The following is a 12,975-nucleotide window of genomic DNA, read 5'->3' as shown; positions in this document are numbered from 1 at the left end:
ATTAGTTACCACAGCCTCAAAGTCTAAATGGTCTATATCGTAAAAAATCATGAAAACAAGAATGTTCTTTTTTGTCATAATTTAAGTTTAGGCATACGGTTAGCAGTGTGGTTAAAGTTAGGTTTAAAAGCACCCTTTAAGAAGATTAATTGTAGAAATAGGCGGGGTTTATGACTTTGTGGCTGTGGTAACTAGTGACGACCCAACATTGCCAGAGTTTGACATAAAAGCGCCCTTAACTTGACTCCCGGTTCAAACAGATACATTGACCTTTGTGGACGTAAGAAGGAATCAACGGTATGTCACTGCTCAGAAGTAAGTAATATTATGGTATTTTCGATAAACCACGCGCCACGAAATGCATGTTTTAGTTTTCTGCCAATATGTTTTTTTTCCTCTGCAAAAGTGTCTGCGTAGTAACGTTGATAGTTTGTCTGTCTGCCAAATTATAACCAGCTGCTCCAGACAGTCGACAAAGTTCAAACTATTGTTCATGGCTAGTTACTCACTACTGACTATAGCCTACATTTGTGAATTTAAACATTGTGTTCCCCTTTTAGAGTTGTCACCGTTTAGCCTCTCCAGCTGTGATCATTATTCTAAATGAATGAATGTAAGACTGACAGCTGTCATTCAGTCTCTACATCTAAACATGTGTATTTGTTGTCAAGTGTCTGCCCGCCACATTCAGCAACTGACAGTTGCCTCTATCGTTTCATTTCTAAAGGCTAGGTGAGTTGGAAATGAATGTAGGGTGAAGGTGACCGTGGCACTATTCATAGTTGCATTAGAATTGCAATGACACTGCAGTGGAGTTTTATGATAGGACTCTCAAACGTTTATGCACTTTCATCAGGCAGTGAGTGTAGGCAAGATGGCCTTTTTTTTCAAGTCTAATATTTTTACTGTTTTGTCACTCAAACCATGTCCAAAGCTGCAGTAAAGCTTGATTAGTCACCTCACACCGACTCCTCTTTCTCTCCATCCAGATGTGTTTATTGTGTCTGCTAAGCGGACCCCGTTTGGAACCTACGGTGGGGTGCTGAAGGACCACAGTGCAACAGACCTAGCAGAGCATGCATCCAAGGCTGCCCTTGCTGCTGGGGGAGTGGCACCTGAGCTTGTCAACAGTGTCATCTTTGGAAACGTAATGCAGGTGGGTCTAAAACTCCAAAGAGCAAGCTGAGGCGAGGGTAAACTCGAGGAAGGAAATGTGAGCTGACTTAAGGCAGATTTTCTTTCTCTCCAGAGCTCTGCAGATGCTCCATACATCGCCCGTCACGTGGGCCTGAGGTGTGGGGTGCCCATTCCAGTGCCTGCTCTCACCGTGAACCGCCTGTGTGGGTCCGGCTTTCAGTCAATCATCAATGGAGCTCAGGTACAGTAGACACACTGTTACACTCCACTGAGCATTTCTTCAAGTATCTGTCTTAACTGGACTCCTGTACACAAAATATTTTTTCAATTATTTTGCAACGTTTTTGGTCACAGAGACCTCAGGAAAGTTATTTCTGCCGCAGTGTCACCTACCCTTTTGTTTGTAGGTGCATGTGTAACAGTGTAGGTTCCGTCCCTCTCTTCGCCCCAACCTGGGATTGAACCAGGGACCCTTGCACACATCAATAACTGACACCCACGAAGCATCGTTACCCATCGCGTCACAAAAGCCGCGGCCCTTGCAATGCAAGGGGAACAACCACTTCAGGTCTCAGAGCGGGTGACGTCACTGATTGAAACGCTATTAGCGCACACCACCGCTAACTAACTAGCCATTTCACATCGGTTACACATGGTTTCTGCCTCTGTTGATTGCTTAGGAACATTAGCAGCCTTATGCGTTTGTCCCCTTTAAGACCCTGTATGTCTCTGTAGGAAATCTGTTTGAAGGATTCAGAGGTGGTGCTGTGTGGAGGCTCGGAGAGCATGAGCCAGGCGCCATACGCTGTCCGCAATGTCCGCTTCGGAACCAAGTTCGGACTCGACCTCAAGGTATTGAATTAAAAAACGAGGTGGGGTAAGAACTGTGTGTGGTTTTGATCATTTGACTGCAAGAGCCCTTTAACAGCTGCTCTAAACCAATGCCAAGGACTAAACTAAAGTGTTCTGTATTTTGTCTCAGCTAGAGGACACTCTGTGGGCAGGGCTTACTGACCTGCACATTAAGATCCCCATGGGCATCACAGCAGAGAACCTGGCAGTGAAATATGAGATCAGCAGAGACGACTGTGACAAATACGCACACCAGACCCAGCAGAGGTGGAAGGCAGGTGAGAGGTCAACCCTTAACATAACTAAGCTTACATGTTTACAATCCTTAAGGCATGAAGACTGTCCTGATTTAATAAGGAATTCCTGATTATCTGTCCTCTAAACCAGAAATACTTCTGCATCTTGTCATGACAATGAATAGTTTTTCCAGATTTCTATCTGAATTCTGACTACATCACTGACTTTGTCTGTGTGTGCTCTAAACCTTAGCCCATGAGGCGGGCCACTACACGGCAGAGATTGCACCCATCGACGTGAAGGCAAAGAAAGGAAAAGTACCCATGACCCAGGATGAGCACCCTCGTCCCCAGACCACCCTGGAGCAGATGGCTAGGCTACCCCCCGTCTTCAAAAAGGGAGGAACGGTCACTGCTGCCAACGCATCAGTGAGTACTTAACAAAACTGATTCACTTCTGGATCCAAGCCCTTTCACCCAGTTCCTACCAACTCTTGCCAACAGAGTATCACATTCAGTCTGTCCCCAAGCACACCGGTTTTAAATGGCGTGCAGATAATTTGTGTGCTAGTTTTGAATGTACTGTTCAAGTTCTGCTCCTGTTCAACAGGGTGTGTCTGACGGTGCTGCTGCCGTGGTGATAGCCAGTGAGGAAGCTGTGAAGGAGCACAAGCTCACCCCATTGGCAAGAATAGTGGCCTATCACGTCTCCGGCTGTGACCCAAGCATTATGGGAATCGGTGGGTGACTGGCAACAAATTTCTCATATACTTGATGAAAACATATGATATAGTCCTTTCTAGCATGGCCATCTAGTGGTTTCTGTTGGTAAGGTTCTGGCATTCTCCCCCTCAGGCCCAGTCCCAGCCATCACAGAAGCCCTGAAGAAAGCAGGTCTCACCCTCCAAGACATGGATCTGGTGGAGGTATGCTTGTCTAAGTTCATGAATAGGAACTGATGCAGGAAATCGCAGATATTGTGTTGCCCTGTTTTGCTTTACTCAATCTCATTCTTGTAGCACACCCTATAGCATTGACTTCCTCCTTCTCACTTGCTCTGTTTCTTTGTCCTGTGCCGACTTCTCATGTCCTCTCTCACCTTTTGCTGTCTCTCAGGTGAATGAGGCATTTGCTGCTCAGTACCTGGCGGTTGCCAAGGCATTGGGTCTGGACCCAGAGAAGAGTAATGCTGATGGGGGGGCTATTGCCATCGGCCACCCCCTGGGAGCCTCTGGAGCACGCATCACTGCTCACCTGGTCCACGAGCTCAGGTAACCCCACCACACCAGTAGTCTTCTTACTACTCAGAGCACTTAACACTTAATATGTAGTTCAACAAACTGTCTAATCAAATCTTGAAAAAAAATGTGTCCTATGCAAGGGAACAGGTAAGAGTTTTTTAATTAAGCAATAAAGCCTGAGGGGGGGGGGGGTGTGTGTATCTGACCAATATACCACAGCTTTCAGCCATTCAGCATACAGGAACTAAACCAATAAATAACACAATTCAATGGCTGAGCAATTCGTATCTCACAGACGAGTGATTTCCATTTGTGGTTTTGCTCTCTCCTTCAGGCGGATTGGGGGAAAGTATGCTGTGGGATCAGCTTGCATCGGTGGTGGTCAGGGTATCGCCATAATTATAGAGAACACTCACTGAGGAACCGAGTAAACCATCCACACTCAGAAGGGTACATAGAATACCATCCACACTCTTAAAACACATCACACCCTACATGCTCAATAGAGTACATGCCATATACACACTCGAATTAGACCTTAGATTTTTGTCCAATGTAGAGTTTTCTTAGTATCGACTTGAAATGTAAGAATATCCACATTTGTATGTTTAGGAACATAAATGTCTGATAAACGCCCTCCTTTCTTGGATGTTTCATATTCCTTTTAACTTTTTCTAGACTGTATGGTTGAGATACATGAATGTTTATCTGCTTAAAGAGGCCTTGTGAATCTGAAGGAATAACTCCTGTTTTTGTCAGTCTCTTTGCCTTGGAGACAATGCTAGCTCATAGCAGGACATACCATTTACCTCTCGCTGTAGCATATGAATAGTTGAGGTGAGTGTATGAGGTAACAAATGTAAAGTAATTGCCTCATTTATCCAGAATTTCTTGCCTGAATTATCACTCCTTTGCACGGCTCACCATTGCCTTAATTACTGGATATATATGTAAGACGTGTGTGTATGCTGTCAGGTTGCCTGTAAAGATCTTTTTTTATGATTAAAGTGAAAAATCTGGGATTAACATTCTCATGTTGGTGATTTCTTTATGGAGTAGCATGTAGTAGTTACTAGGTCTATTTCACTGTACACTGCACGTTAACTTCAGGCATTATATGTGGACACCCCTTCAAAGTAGTGGCTTCAGCTGTTTCAGCCACATGCAATTTCCATAGACAAACATTGGCCATAGAATGGCCTTACTGACAAGCTCAGTGACTTTCAATGTGGCACCGTCATAGGATGCCAGCTTTCTAACAAGTCAGTTTGTCAAATTTCTGCCCTGCTAGAGCTGCCCCGGTCAACTGTAAGCGCTGTTCTTGTGAAGTGGCAACGTCTAAGGACAACAGCGGCCCAGCCGTGACGTTCTAGGCCACACCAGCTCAAGGAACTGCACTGCTGAGTGCTGTAACATGTAAAAATTCTCTTTGGTTGCGATACTCACTACTGAGTTCCAACCTACCTCTGGAAGCTACGTCAGCACAAGAACTGTTGGTCGGGAGCTTCATGAAATGGGATTCCATGGCCGAGCAGCCACATGCAAGCCCGTGTGCAATGCCAAGCGTCGGCCGGAGTGATGTAAAGCTCGCCGCCATTCGAATCTGGAGCAGTGGAAATGCGTTCTCTGGAGTAATGAATCACGCTTCACCAGGGGCGAAAATCTGATATCAACTTTGGAGGGGACAATTACATGAAATTTTCTCAAGAGCAATTCCTGAGGGGGACACCAAAAGTATTGCTGTAACACAGCCTACATTGGTTCCTCAATATACATTTACCATATTACAAAGAAATAAGGTGTTTGCTGTACTCCTAACTACCGGTACCCAAAACTACACAACTAATCACAACAGCAATACCATTGCCTTTAACAAATCTTAGTTCAGTCACCAGTTTAAGTTGAGAGTGGGGGTATCCATGGCATTTTCCAATTATGTTCCTATTTTACAAGTCAAAAAAAATGGAGAACCTTTCATAATGTTGCCAAACAAAGACTCAAACTTACTTGACACTCCCTGTCTCTGCCAGTCTATCCCTGCATATCTGTCCCTAAATCTGCTGTCTGTGTGCCATCTGTTGCCTGCTCTGCCTAATGACATCATTGTGAAACATTTCCATTAGAATTTAATTTCTTTCTTATGAACATTTTATCAACTAGTCTTTGAGATATTAGGCTACTAGGGTTCTTACTATGTGTTTTGGTGTATTGAAAAATACTCTGCCATTTTTCTAGCGGGCTGGCTGGCTACACACACTGTGTAGGTTATTTACAGTAGGAGATGGGCTTCTATCATCTTCAATCATTCTATATGGGCTTCGATCTAAAAGGTAGCTAGCAAATGTGAAACGGATTAAAATGACAAGAGTTGACAGCTGTATGAGTTCACCATTTACACAACATATGCTGCAACCTTTTGTAATTTTAATAGTTTGTTTCATATTGGCTGGCTTCCAACAATAGCTGAATTTGCAAAGCTAGCGAGCACCAATTCAGTTTCAGTGGTGTTTGCTATAATCTTTGCTACCCAGGTTAAATAAAGGTGAAATAAAATAAATAAATAAAAGTTCCCTTGCGACAATTTAGCTTTTGCAACGAGACCATTAAATATATTTAAGACAATGGTAGAGAGTGTTGTTCAGTTTGGATTTCAGTTTATCGCTAACCTTATCACAGGGACTTTGAAGCACTAACTTACATCATCTGCATGCTGATTCCATCTTTGATGACGCCACATAAATGGAATAGGTACTAGCTAGCTTAATAGTTCATATTTGCGCGCTAGCTCTGCATATTCAGCTAGTGTGTGTGCGCGATTGACTGGATTAACCTCACGTCAGTTACGTGCATTGAGTGCCTTTCAGACAGTAGATACGACCCCTCTGTTACCTAGCAAGCTAAGGAACTGGCAGTGGATCAAACCATTGTGAGGCAAAGGGTGGGGGGGTTACAATCTTTTGAAACTTAAAAATGTGTTAAGTGTTTATAATCAGCACAATTGCTTTCATTGCGTATTATTAATATTATTTAAATTACATAGTTATGTTTCAGTGATATATTGGGGGGGACAAATCATATTTTTCCCAGGATGGGGGGGTCGTGTCCCCCCCCCGTCCCCCCCGGGATTTCCGCCCCTGCGCTTCACCACCTGGCAGTCCGACAGACAAATCTGGGTTTGGCGGAAGCCAGGAGAACGCTACAGGGTCTATAGAGAAATGGTTTGCATAGTGCCAACTGTAAAGTTTGGAGGAGGAATAATGGTCTTGTGCTGTTTTTCATGGTTTGGGCTAGGCCCCTTAGTTCCAGTGAAGGGATATCTTAACACTACAGCATACAATGACATTCTAGATGATTCTGTGCTTCCAACTTTGTGGCAACAGTTTGGGGAAGGACCTTTCCTGTTTCAGCATGACAATGCCCCCATGCACAAAGTGAGGTCCATGTAGGAATGGTTTGTTGTGCTCGGTGTGGAAGAACTTGACTGACCTGAACAGAGCCCTGACCTCAACCCCATCAAATACCTTTTGGATGAATTGGACCGCTGACTGCGAGCCAGACCTAATCATCCAGCATTAGTGCCCAATCTCACTAATTATTTTTGTAGCTGAATGGAAGCAAGTCCACACAATGTTCCAAGATCTAATGGAAAGCCTTCCCATTAGAATGGAGGCTGTTATAGCAGCAAAGGGGGGACCAACTCCGTATTAATGGCCATGATTTTTGGATTGAGATATTTGACGAGCAAGTGTCCACATACTTTTGGTCATGTAATGTATCTCAGGATCCACATCAATATAGCAATGTGCTGCTCTGTGCAGTGGGTCTGCAATGAAGGTGACCTGGAACGCCACTGTAATCTTGGTCCTGGAAACTGGTCCTATGTGACTATAGATACAAATATTTTCGTAGACAGCTCATTAGTTGATAATGATTGCTGGAACTTACAAAGTTATAAATATGAACATTACTCCTCTTATCAGACAAATACAGCAGTCATAGATTTCATTTACAATGTTTATTGACTATAAATTGTTTTATTTTATTGATGAATTAGTTGTTTCTCAAAGGACTACAAGGGCCAAGATTTGTTTGCGTTGTTTACGTCAACGTCAAATGCAACGTGCTTATATACGTAACTTCCCCGGATGTCGGTCTTTTTTTCATAGCAAAGGTAAGAATGGCTTCTCACCACACTACTGCATAAATGTAATCGGTGTTCATCGATACAAAATGCACCAAATAACCACATCCAATTTATACGGGGCTATTGATTATGTCCTTAAGAGTCTTTATGTTTGAATATGTTTGTTTTGTGTGTGTGATGACTTGTAAATAAATAGCGTTATGTTTCGTAAGCGTAGGCCCGCTGCCTGCTCCATATCTCAACGCGTTGTAATTCTTGAGCAGATTTCAGATTTGGCCCATGTTTAATTTCTATTCACTGGTTACGGTAATAACTTATCATATCCTCTGACTTCCCGTGTGTAATGGCATATTATAGAGAATTACTGAAAACGACTAAAACGTGAGGGCTAGCCGACGTGGTTTCTAACTTAAGGTGAATGGTACGTTAGCTACCACTTGTCATGCCGATATATGCCAATGCTTGCGTGTACACTTTCTCCAGTCATTTTAAGGTGTTTTCTCAATTGCGTGAAATGCCTAATTAACTTGTCTGTTGAAATGTCCGTTTTTACCTGCACACTTGTGTTATGTTACCAAGTTGCAGAAATGTTCATGACATGCTAGTGTTGCAGTGGCAGGCAATCACCCAGTGATGGGGCCTGCTCATTTTGCTCTATAATTGGAATAATTTGACCATAGTTTACAGCCAAGTATTTTGTTTACCCGTTCTTGAATATCTGAAGTCACAATGTGCTTAGCTAAAAAAATTGGATAGGTTTGCTGTGCTAACATCAGACTAGCTGTCACGTTCTGTTTCAGCACCATATTGAAAGTAGCTAACTAACCAGCATCAGTCATTCATGATCCACTAGTAATGAATGTTCGACCATTGAATTACTACAATACTAGAAATCTATACTAGAAATATTGCTCAATTGTAGAATTATCCATGGGTTTAACCCATTCTGCTCCCCGTCTCTCCCCAGATGGCAGAGGGAGACAAGAAGAAGGTGGCCAAGAAGGCTCACTGCAGCCGAAACCCTGTCCTGGCCAGGGGCATCGGTCGCTACTCTCGCTCCGCCATGTATGCCCGAAGGGCCATGTACAAGAGGAAGACCAAGACCACTGAGACCAAGGTGAGACGGGAGGCACACCGAATGGGGGAAGTGGTCACTTTGGTTCTCTAGATTGAACCTGTTAAACTTGTTTGGACCCCAGGAAGAGTACGGCAGCAGCTAATGGGGATCCCTAATAAATACTAACAGGTTCAGGGTTTATTAAAAACTAGATGTTGGTTAATGTCGAGTCATATTTCTTTGTGTAGTGTACGGAAAGCATCAACATGCTGTCGGTACTTGTTTTAGATTGAGAAGAAGCTGAAGGTCAAGATCCCATCCACCATCACAAAGACTGTTGGCGGTGACAAGAATGGAGGCACTCGCGTTGTCAAGATGCGCAAAATGGTGAGTCTTTCGCTCACTCAAACATTGTTTCCCAAATTGTGGTTGGCATCAAGTTTCTCTTGGGTCGTTGTAACCATTTCTGGATTTTGTAGCTCGCTACCACATTCAGCAGATGAAGATTCCGGTTTGAAACGGATTTGATCTGTCGTATACACAATAATGCTGATTTTTGACCTTTTCATCGGTTCAATATACTGCATACAGTTAGGTCTGGTAGCAAGATGTGGTGTTGCTTAATTCTACACTTGTGAAGTTGTGTAATATTCCTTGACTCATGTTTGCCCCCAGCCCCGTTACTACCCCACAGAGGATGTGGCCCGTAAACTGAAGAACCATGGTAAGAAGCCCTTCAGCCAGCATAAGAGGAACCTGCGTGCCACCATCACCCCAGGAACCGTGCTTGTACTGCTCACTGGACGCCACCGCGGAAAGGTTAGATCGCATGCATTAATACTCATGCATGCACATGTGTCATGGAGTTGAATCATACCGTAACCTCACTCCAGCTACACCACCTTAAACTGTCCTTGTTCTGCTGACTGGATGCCAGTGCAGGAAGGTGAGAACCCTCATGGCCAAACTCATGACACTGCTCTTACTCATAAATATCTGTTGCTTTCACACACTGAGGCTTACTCACTGTAGAATTGTTTTGCAACCAATAATATTGCAGATTGTGTGCTGTGCATATGAATTTAAAACCCTTGTTGCTCTGCTGCCCTTTTGCGCCCTACATGTGATAAGCTGCCTGATACTCCCACACTGACAAATCAGTTCACCTTTTGCCCACACATAGAAACACGCACACATACAAGCCTCACACAGGCGTACTGCTGGCATACTACAGTAGTTTCCACACACAGGACTGCGCCCACACACTGAATTCACCCAGCAGGCCCTGCTGCTATGGTGTCAGCTTTGAAGTGCGGCTCAATTGCCAGAGGACACTCGCAGCATTGTATTGGGAGCACATAAATGTGTAAAGTGGAACATTTTCATTAAACTCAAGTTGATAAACATCTGAACAGATTTGTTAAAGATTTATGTAATGTGTTTCCCTATACATTTAAATTGGCAGTGGCCTAGTACAATTTTTGTTGTACTATTCTTGTGGATAGTTTTGTTAATGCTCTTTATTCTAATAGAAAGCCACAAGTTTGATGGTTTCAGCTGTGGCACTTGATTTTACCAGTAAGGAAGAATCTGTTGGGTTTGCGCTAGGCTGGAACTTAAGCCTGTATACCCTGTTGTTTCAGGATCAGGGCTGGTGATCCCTACTGTAGCATGTACATGTGGTAGATGTTGTCCTGTGCAATCCAGTGACTGACTCTTCTCTCTCCTCTCAGCGTGTTGTGTTCCTGAAGCAGCTCTCCAGTGGTCTCCTGCTTGTAACTGGTAAGAACAACCAGTGCTTTCTTTGAAATATTGTTATTCATCACGGTGGATTGGCAAAACATGTGTTGCATAAAGTTAGTTATTTTCAGAATGTCCAGTGAGATTTTATTTTCAGAATGTCTGTGCAGCTGCAGTACCTCACCAGGTATCCATACCTACCTTGGTGTGATGTTTTGAAAATATGCTCTTCTTGCTATTTCAGTTGTAACTCAATCCTCCACTCGCTCTCCAACTTTTAGGTCCCCTGGCCCTGAACCGTGTCCCCCTGCGCAGGGCACACCAAAAGTTTGTCATCGCCACCACAACCAAGGTTGACATCTCTGGCATGAAGATCCCCAAGACTCTGTCAGACGCCTACTTCAAGAAGAAGAGGCTGAGGAGACCCCGCCACCAGGAGGGAGAGATTTTTGACACAGAAAAAGAGGTAAACCCCACATTAGACATACACAACCTATACACACTTGCAAACCCTTCAGGGATTTACAAACTAGTGGGAGGGGGTAACTATTGAAGGTTGTCATTGGACTGGTAGCGTACAAGCAGTGTGCACATAATAAATCGGGGTAGGCAGCTAGATTCAGCTGTGGGCCGATTTGTCAGAGTGGATGGTCGACGGGCAGTAGCAGTAACATAATTATAACTGGTACACTGCAAATTGACCACAAGAGATTGGCTTTTAAAATAATTTTATACCTTGATTACATTTAGACACGATCACGTTTCCTTTTAAAAATGTATTAGTGGGATTACTTGGTAAACAGATTTCCTAAATAAAACACATTTTTAGCTGGATTCCTGGTGTTTTTACTTGAGAGCTGGTTTTGGCCTGCGGACCCTGTTGCCGACCCTTGTACTAGATGCACAACGTGTATAAATCCCTCATTCCTAAGAATGTTATTTGGAGAATGCAGTCAGTTTATCCGGACAGCTTAAATCTTTCACTTGGGTGGATCTTTTGTTCAATAAATGGTAGATAACTACTTTCCTCTTTGGTTGTGGCAACAAAAAAAACTAGGTTTGAAATAGAAAATGCTTTTAATTGGTAGGCAACAAGCTAAAGTTGTCTGACAATCTCTTACCTTGCTCCCCCCCCACTACAGAAGTACCAGTTGACAGAGCAGAGGAAGGAGGACCAGAAGACTGTAGACTCTCAGTTGCTGCCCCTCATTAAGAAGGTTCCCCAGCTGAAGGGGTACCTGCGCTCCTCTTTCTGCCTCTCCAACGGTGTCTACCCTCACAAACTGGTTTTCTAAATGTTGTAATAAAGAGTACCACCACAGTCCTATCCCACCTTCTGGCTGTATGTGATTGTGTATTGATGGGCTATTGAAGTTGAGGCGGGGTTTGAATTCTTCAGAATCTTTGAGGTGTTCTGGTAGAGCCCAAGCGGCACCCTTTTAATTCAAACCTCTCAATGGGGTTGTGGCAGCAGGCTGGGCTGTTGCCAAGGCATTCAGTGAGCTTCAGGTGTTTGGTTGCTGTCATTGAAGTCTGTAGTATTGTCTACCTAATCCTGGCTTAAGTTTGCCAAATCAGTTTCCAGTTGGCTTTCATTCACCCCTTCACTGGTATAGATTGAAGAGCTTTTAGTCAATTGGCACTGAAGTATTCATGGTTAAATACATTAACCTCCCATAGGATTTTGGGACATGCAAAACAGCAACTCTTTCAATCTTGCCTTTGTATAAAGGACAGCAGTAGTTTAACTTGGGCCACAAGTTACGGACCTTGTTTCTAGGTCTGGAAACTGGACACTGGCTACCCACATGTTCGCTGTCAATGCTAGCTATTACTAACTCTTGTGGCAGTCATTAACATTTCATTGGTAGCAGCCCATTGGGCACATGTCCTTAAATGAAATGTGAAGTATTAGGTTCCTAATAAACTTCCTATGGAGACGTTTTTACAATGCTCTTCAAATGCATCGTGACGACCACATGCAAGCGTTGCCATTCTTTGCTATACATTTTGCCCCAATTGGAGGATATACTGAGGTCCCGATGAAGGAACACGGCCGTGTAAACAAAATGGTTAAGGACGCGAGTACCCCCGACAGTCTGGACTAGAGATCCTATAAATCGCATTCTATGGTCGGGCCCAAGAAACTGCTATAGGAATGTATGGGTAAGATGTATTCCCTGGTTTGACTAGAAGTACCCGAAAGGTTGCTAGAACGAAGCCCCGTGCTGACAGGTAATGATCTGTTAACCCACTGTCCCTAGACCGCCATTGTAAATAATGTGTTTACTTACCTAGTTAAACAATTAAAAATCCAGTCGCTGTAGCCATCTAATCCGCAGACCGAAAAACAAGTATCTGGAAGATCTTACGCATTGCCTTTAGAGCCCTGGTGGCATATTTTGGCAAAGAGCCCTTTACCTCTTCATGTGATCTTTGACATTTACCTGAGCTAGTGCAATTTATGGATTAGTGAGTTAGGTGAATCTTTTTTCACACACCGCATGTCGTTTCTGGTTATCATTAAATGACCTCTTACAATCAGTGCTGTCATTCTATCAACTTGGA

General features: G+C 43.6%; 2 protein-coding genes across 2 annotated transcripts; both read left to right on the top strand.

Moving 5' to 3' along the window:
• The first annotated feature begins 171 nt into the window (after window positions 1-171).
• On the top strand, window positions 172-4,492 carry acaa2 (acetyl-CoA acyltransferase 2). The gene is made up of 10 exons (XM_014161485.2): window positions 172-315; window positions 990-1,156; window positions 1,250-1,378; window positions 1,873-1,989; window positions 2,120-2,267; window positions 2,479-2,654; window positions 2,836-2,965; window positions 3,081-3,151; window positions 3,342-3,496; window positions 3,801-4,492. Exons 1-10 carry the CDS (start codon window positions 300-302, stop codon window positions 3,883-3,885), a joined length of 1,194 nt encoding a protein of 397 aa, XP_014016960.1. The 5' UTR covers window positions 172-299; the 3' UTR covers window positions 3,886-4,492.
• Window positions 4,493-8,953: 4,461 nt separating this feature from the next.
• rl6 (60S ribosomal protein L6) lies at window positions 8,954-11,738 on the top strand (the record flags this gene model as incomplete). The annotated part of the gene is given in 5 exon segments (NM_001165269.1): window positions 8,954-9,054; window positions 9,343-9,486; window positions 10,401-10,449; window positions 10,689-10,873; window positions 11,550-11,738. Coding segments are annotated over 5 exon segments (632 nt in total), but the record flags the coding sequence as incomplete, so codon positions are not given.
• Window positions 11,739-12,975: the final 1,237 nt, after the last annotated feature.

This window comes from Salmo salar, chromosome ssa20 (assembly GCF_905237065.1).
Source record: "Salmo salar chromosome ssa20, Ssal_v3.1, whole genome shotgun sequence".
Lineage (NCBI taxonomy): Eukaryota > Metazoa > Chordata > Actinopteri > Salmoniformes > Salmonidae > Salmo > Salmo salar.
The sequence above is the reverse complement of the archived record's forward strand: the minus strand, read 5'-3'. Positions and strand labels throughout refer to the sequence as shown.

Excerpts from the sequence above, each read along its gene's own strand:
- acaa2 (XM_014161485.2), top strand. Across the intron at positions 1,157-1,249 it reads TCTTTGGAAACGTAATGCAG|AGCTCTGCAGATGCTCCATA; the intron begins GTGGGTCTAAAA and ends CTTTCTCTCCAG. Across the intron at positions 1,379-1,872 it reads CAATCATCAATGGAGCTCAG|GAAATCTGTTTGAAGGATTC; the intron begins GTACAGTAGACA and ends ATGTCTCTGTAG.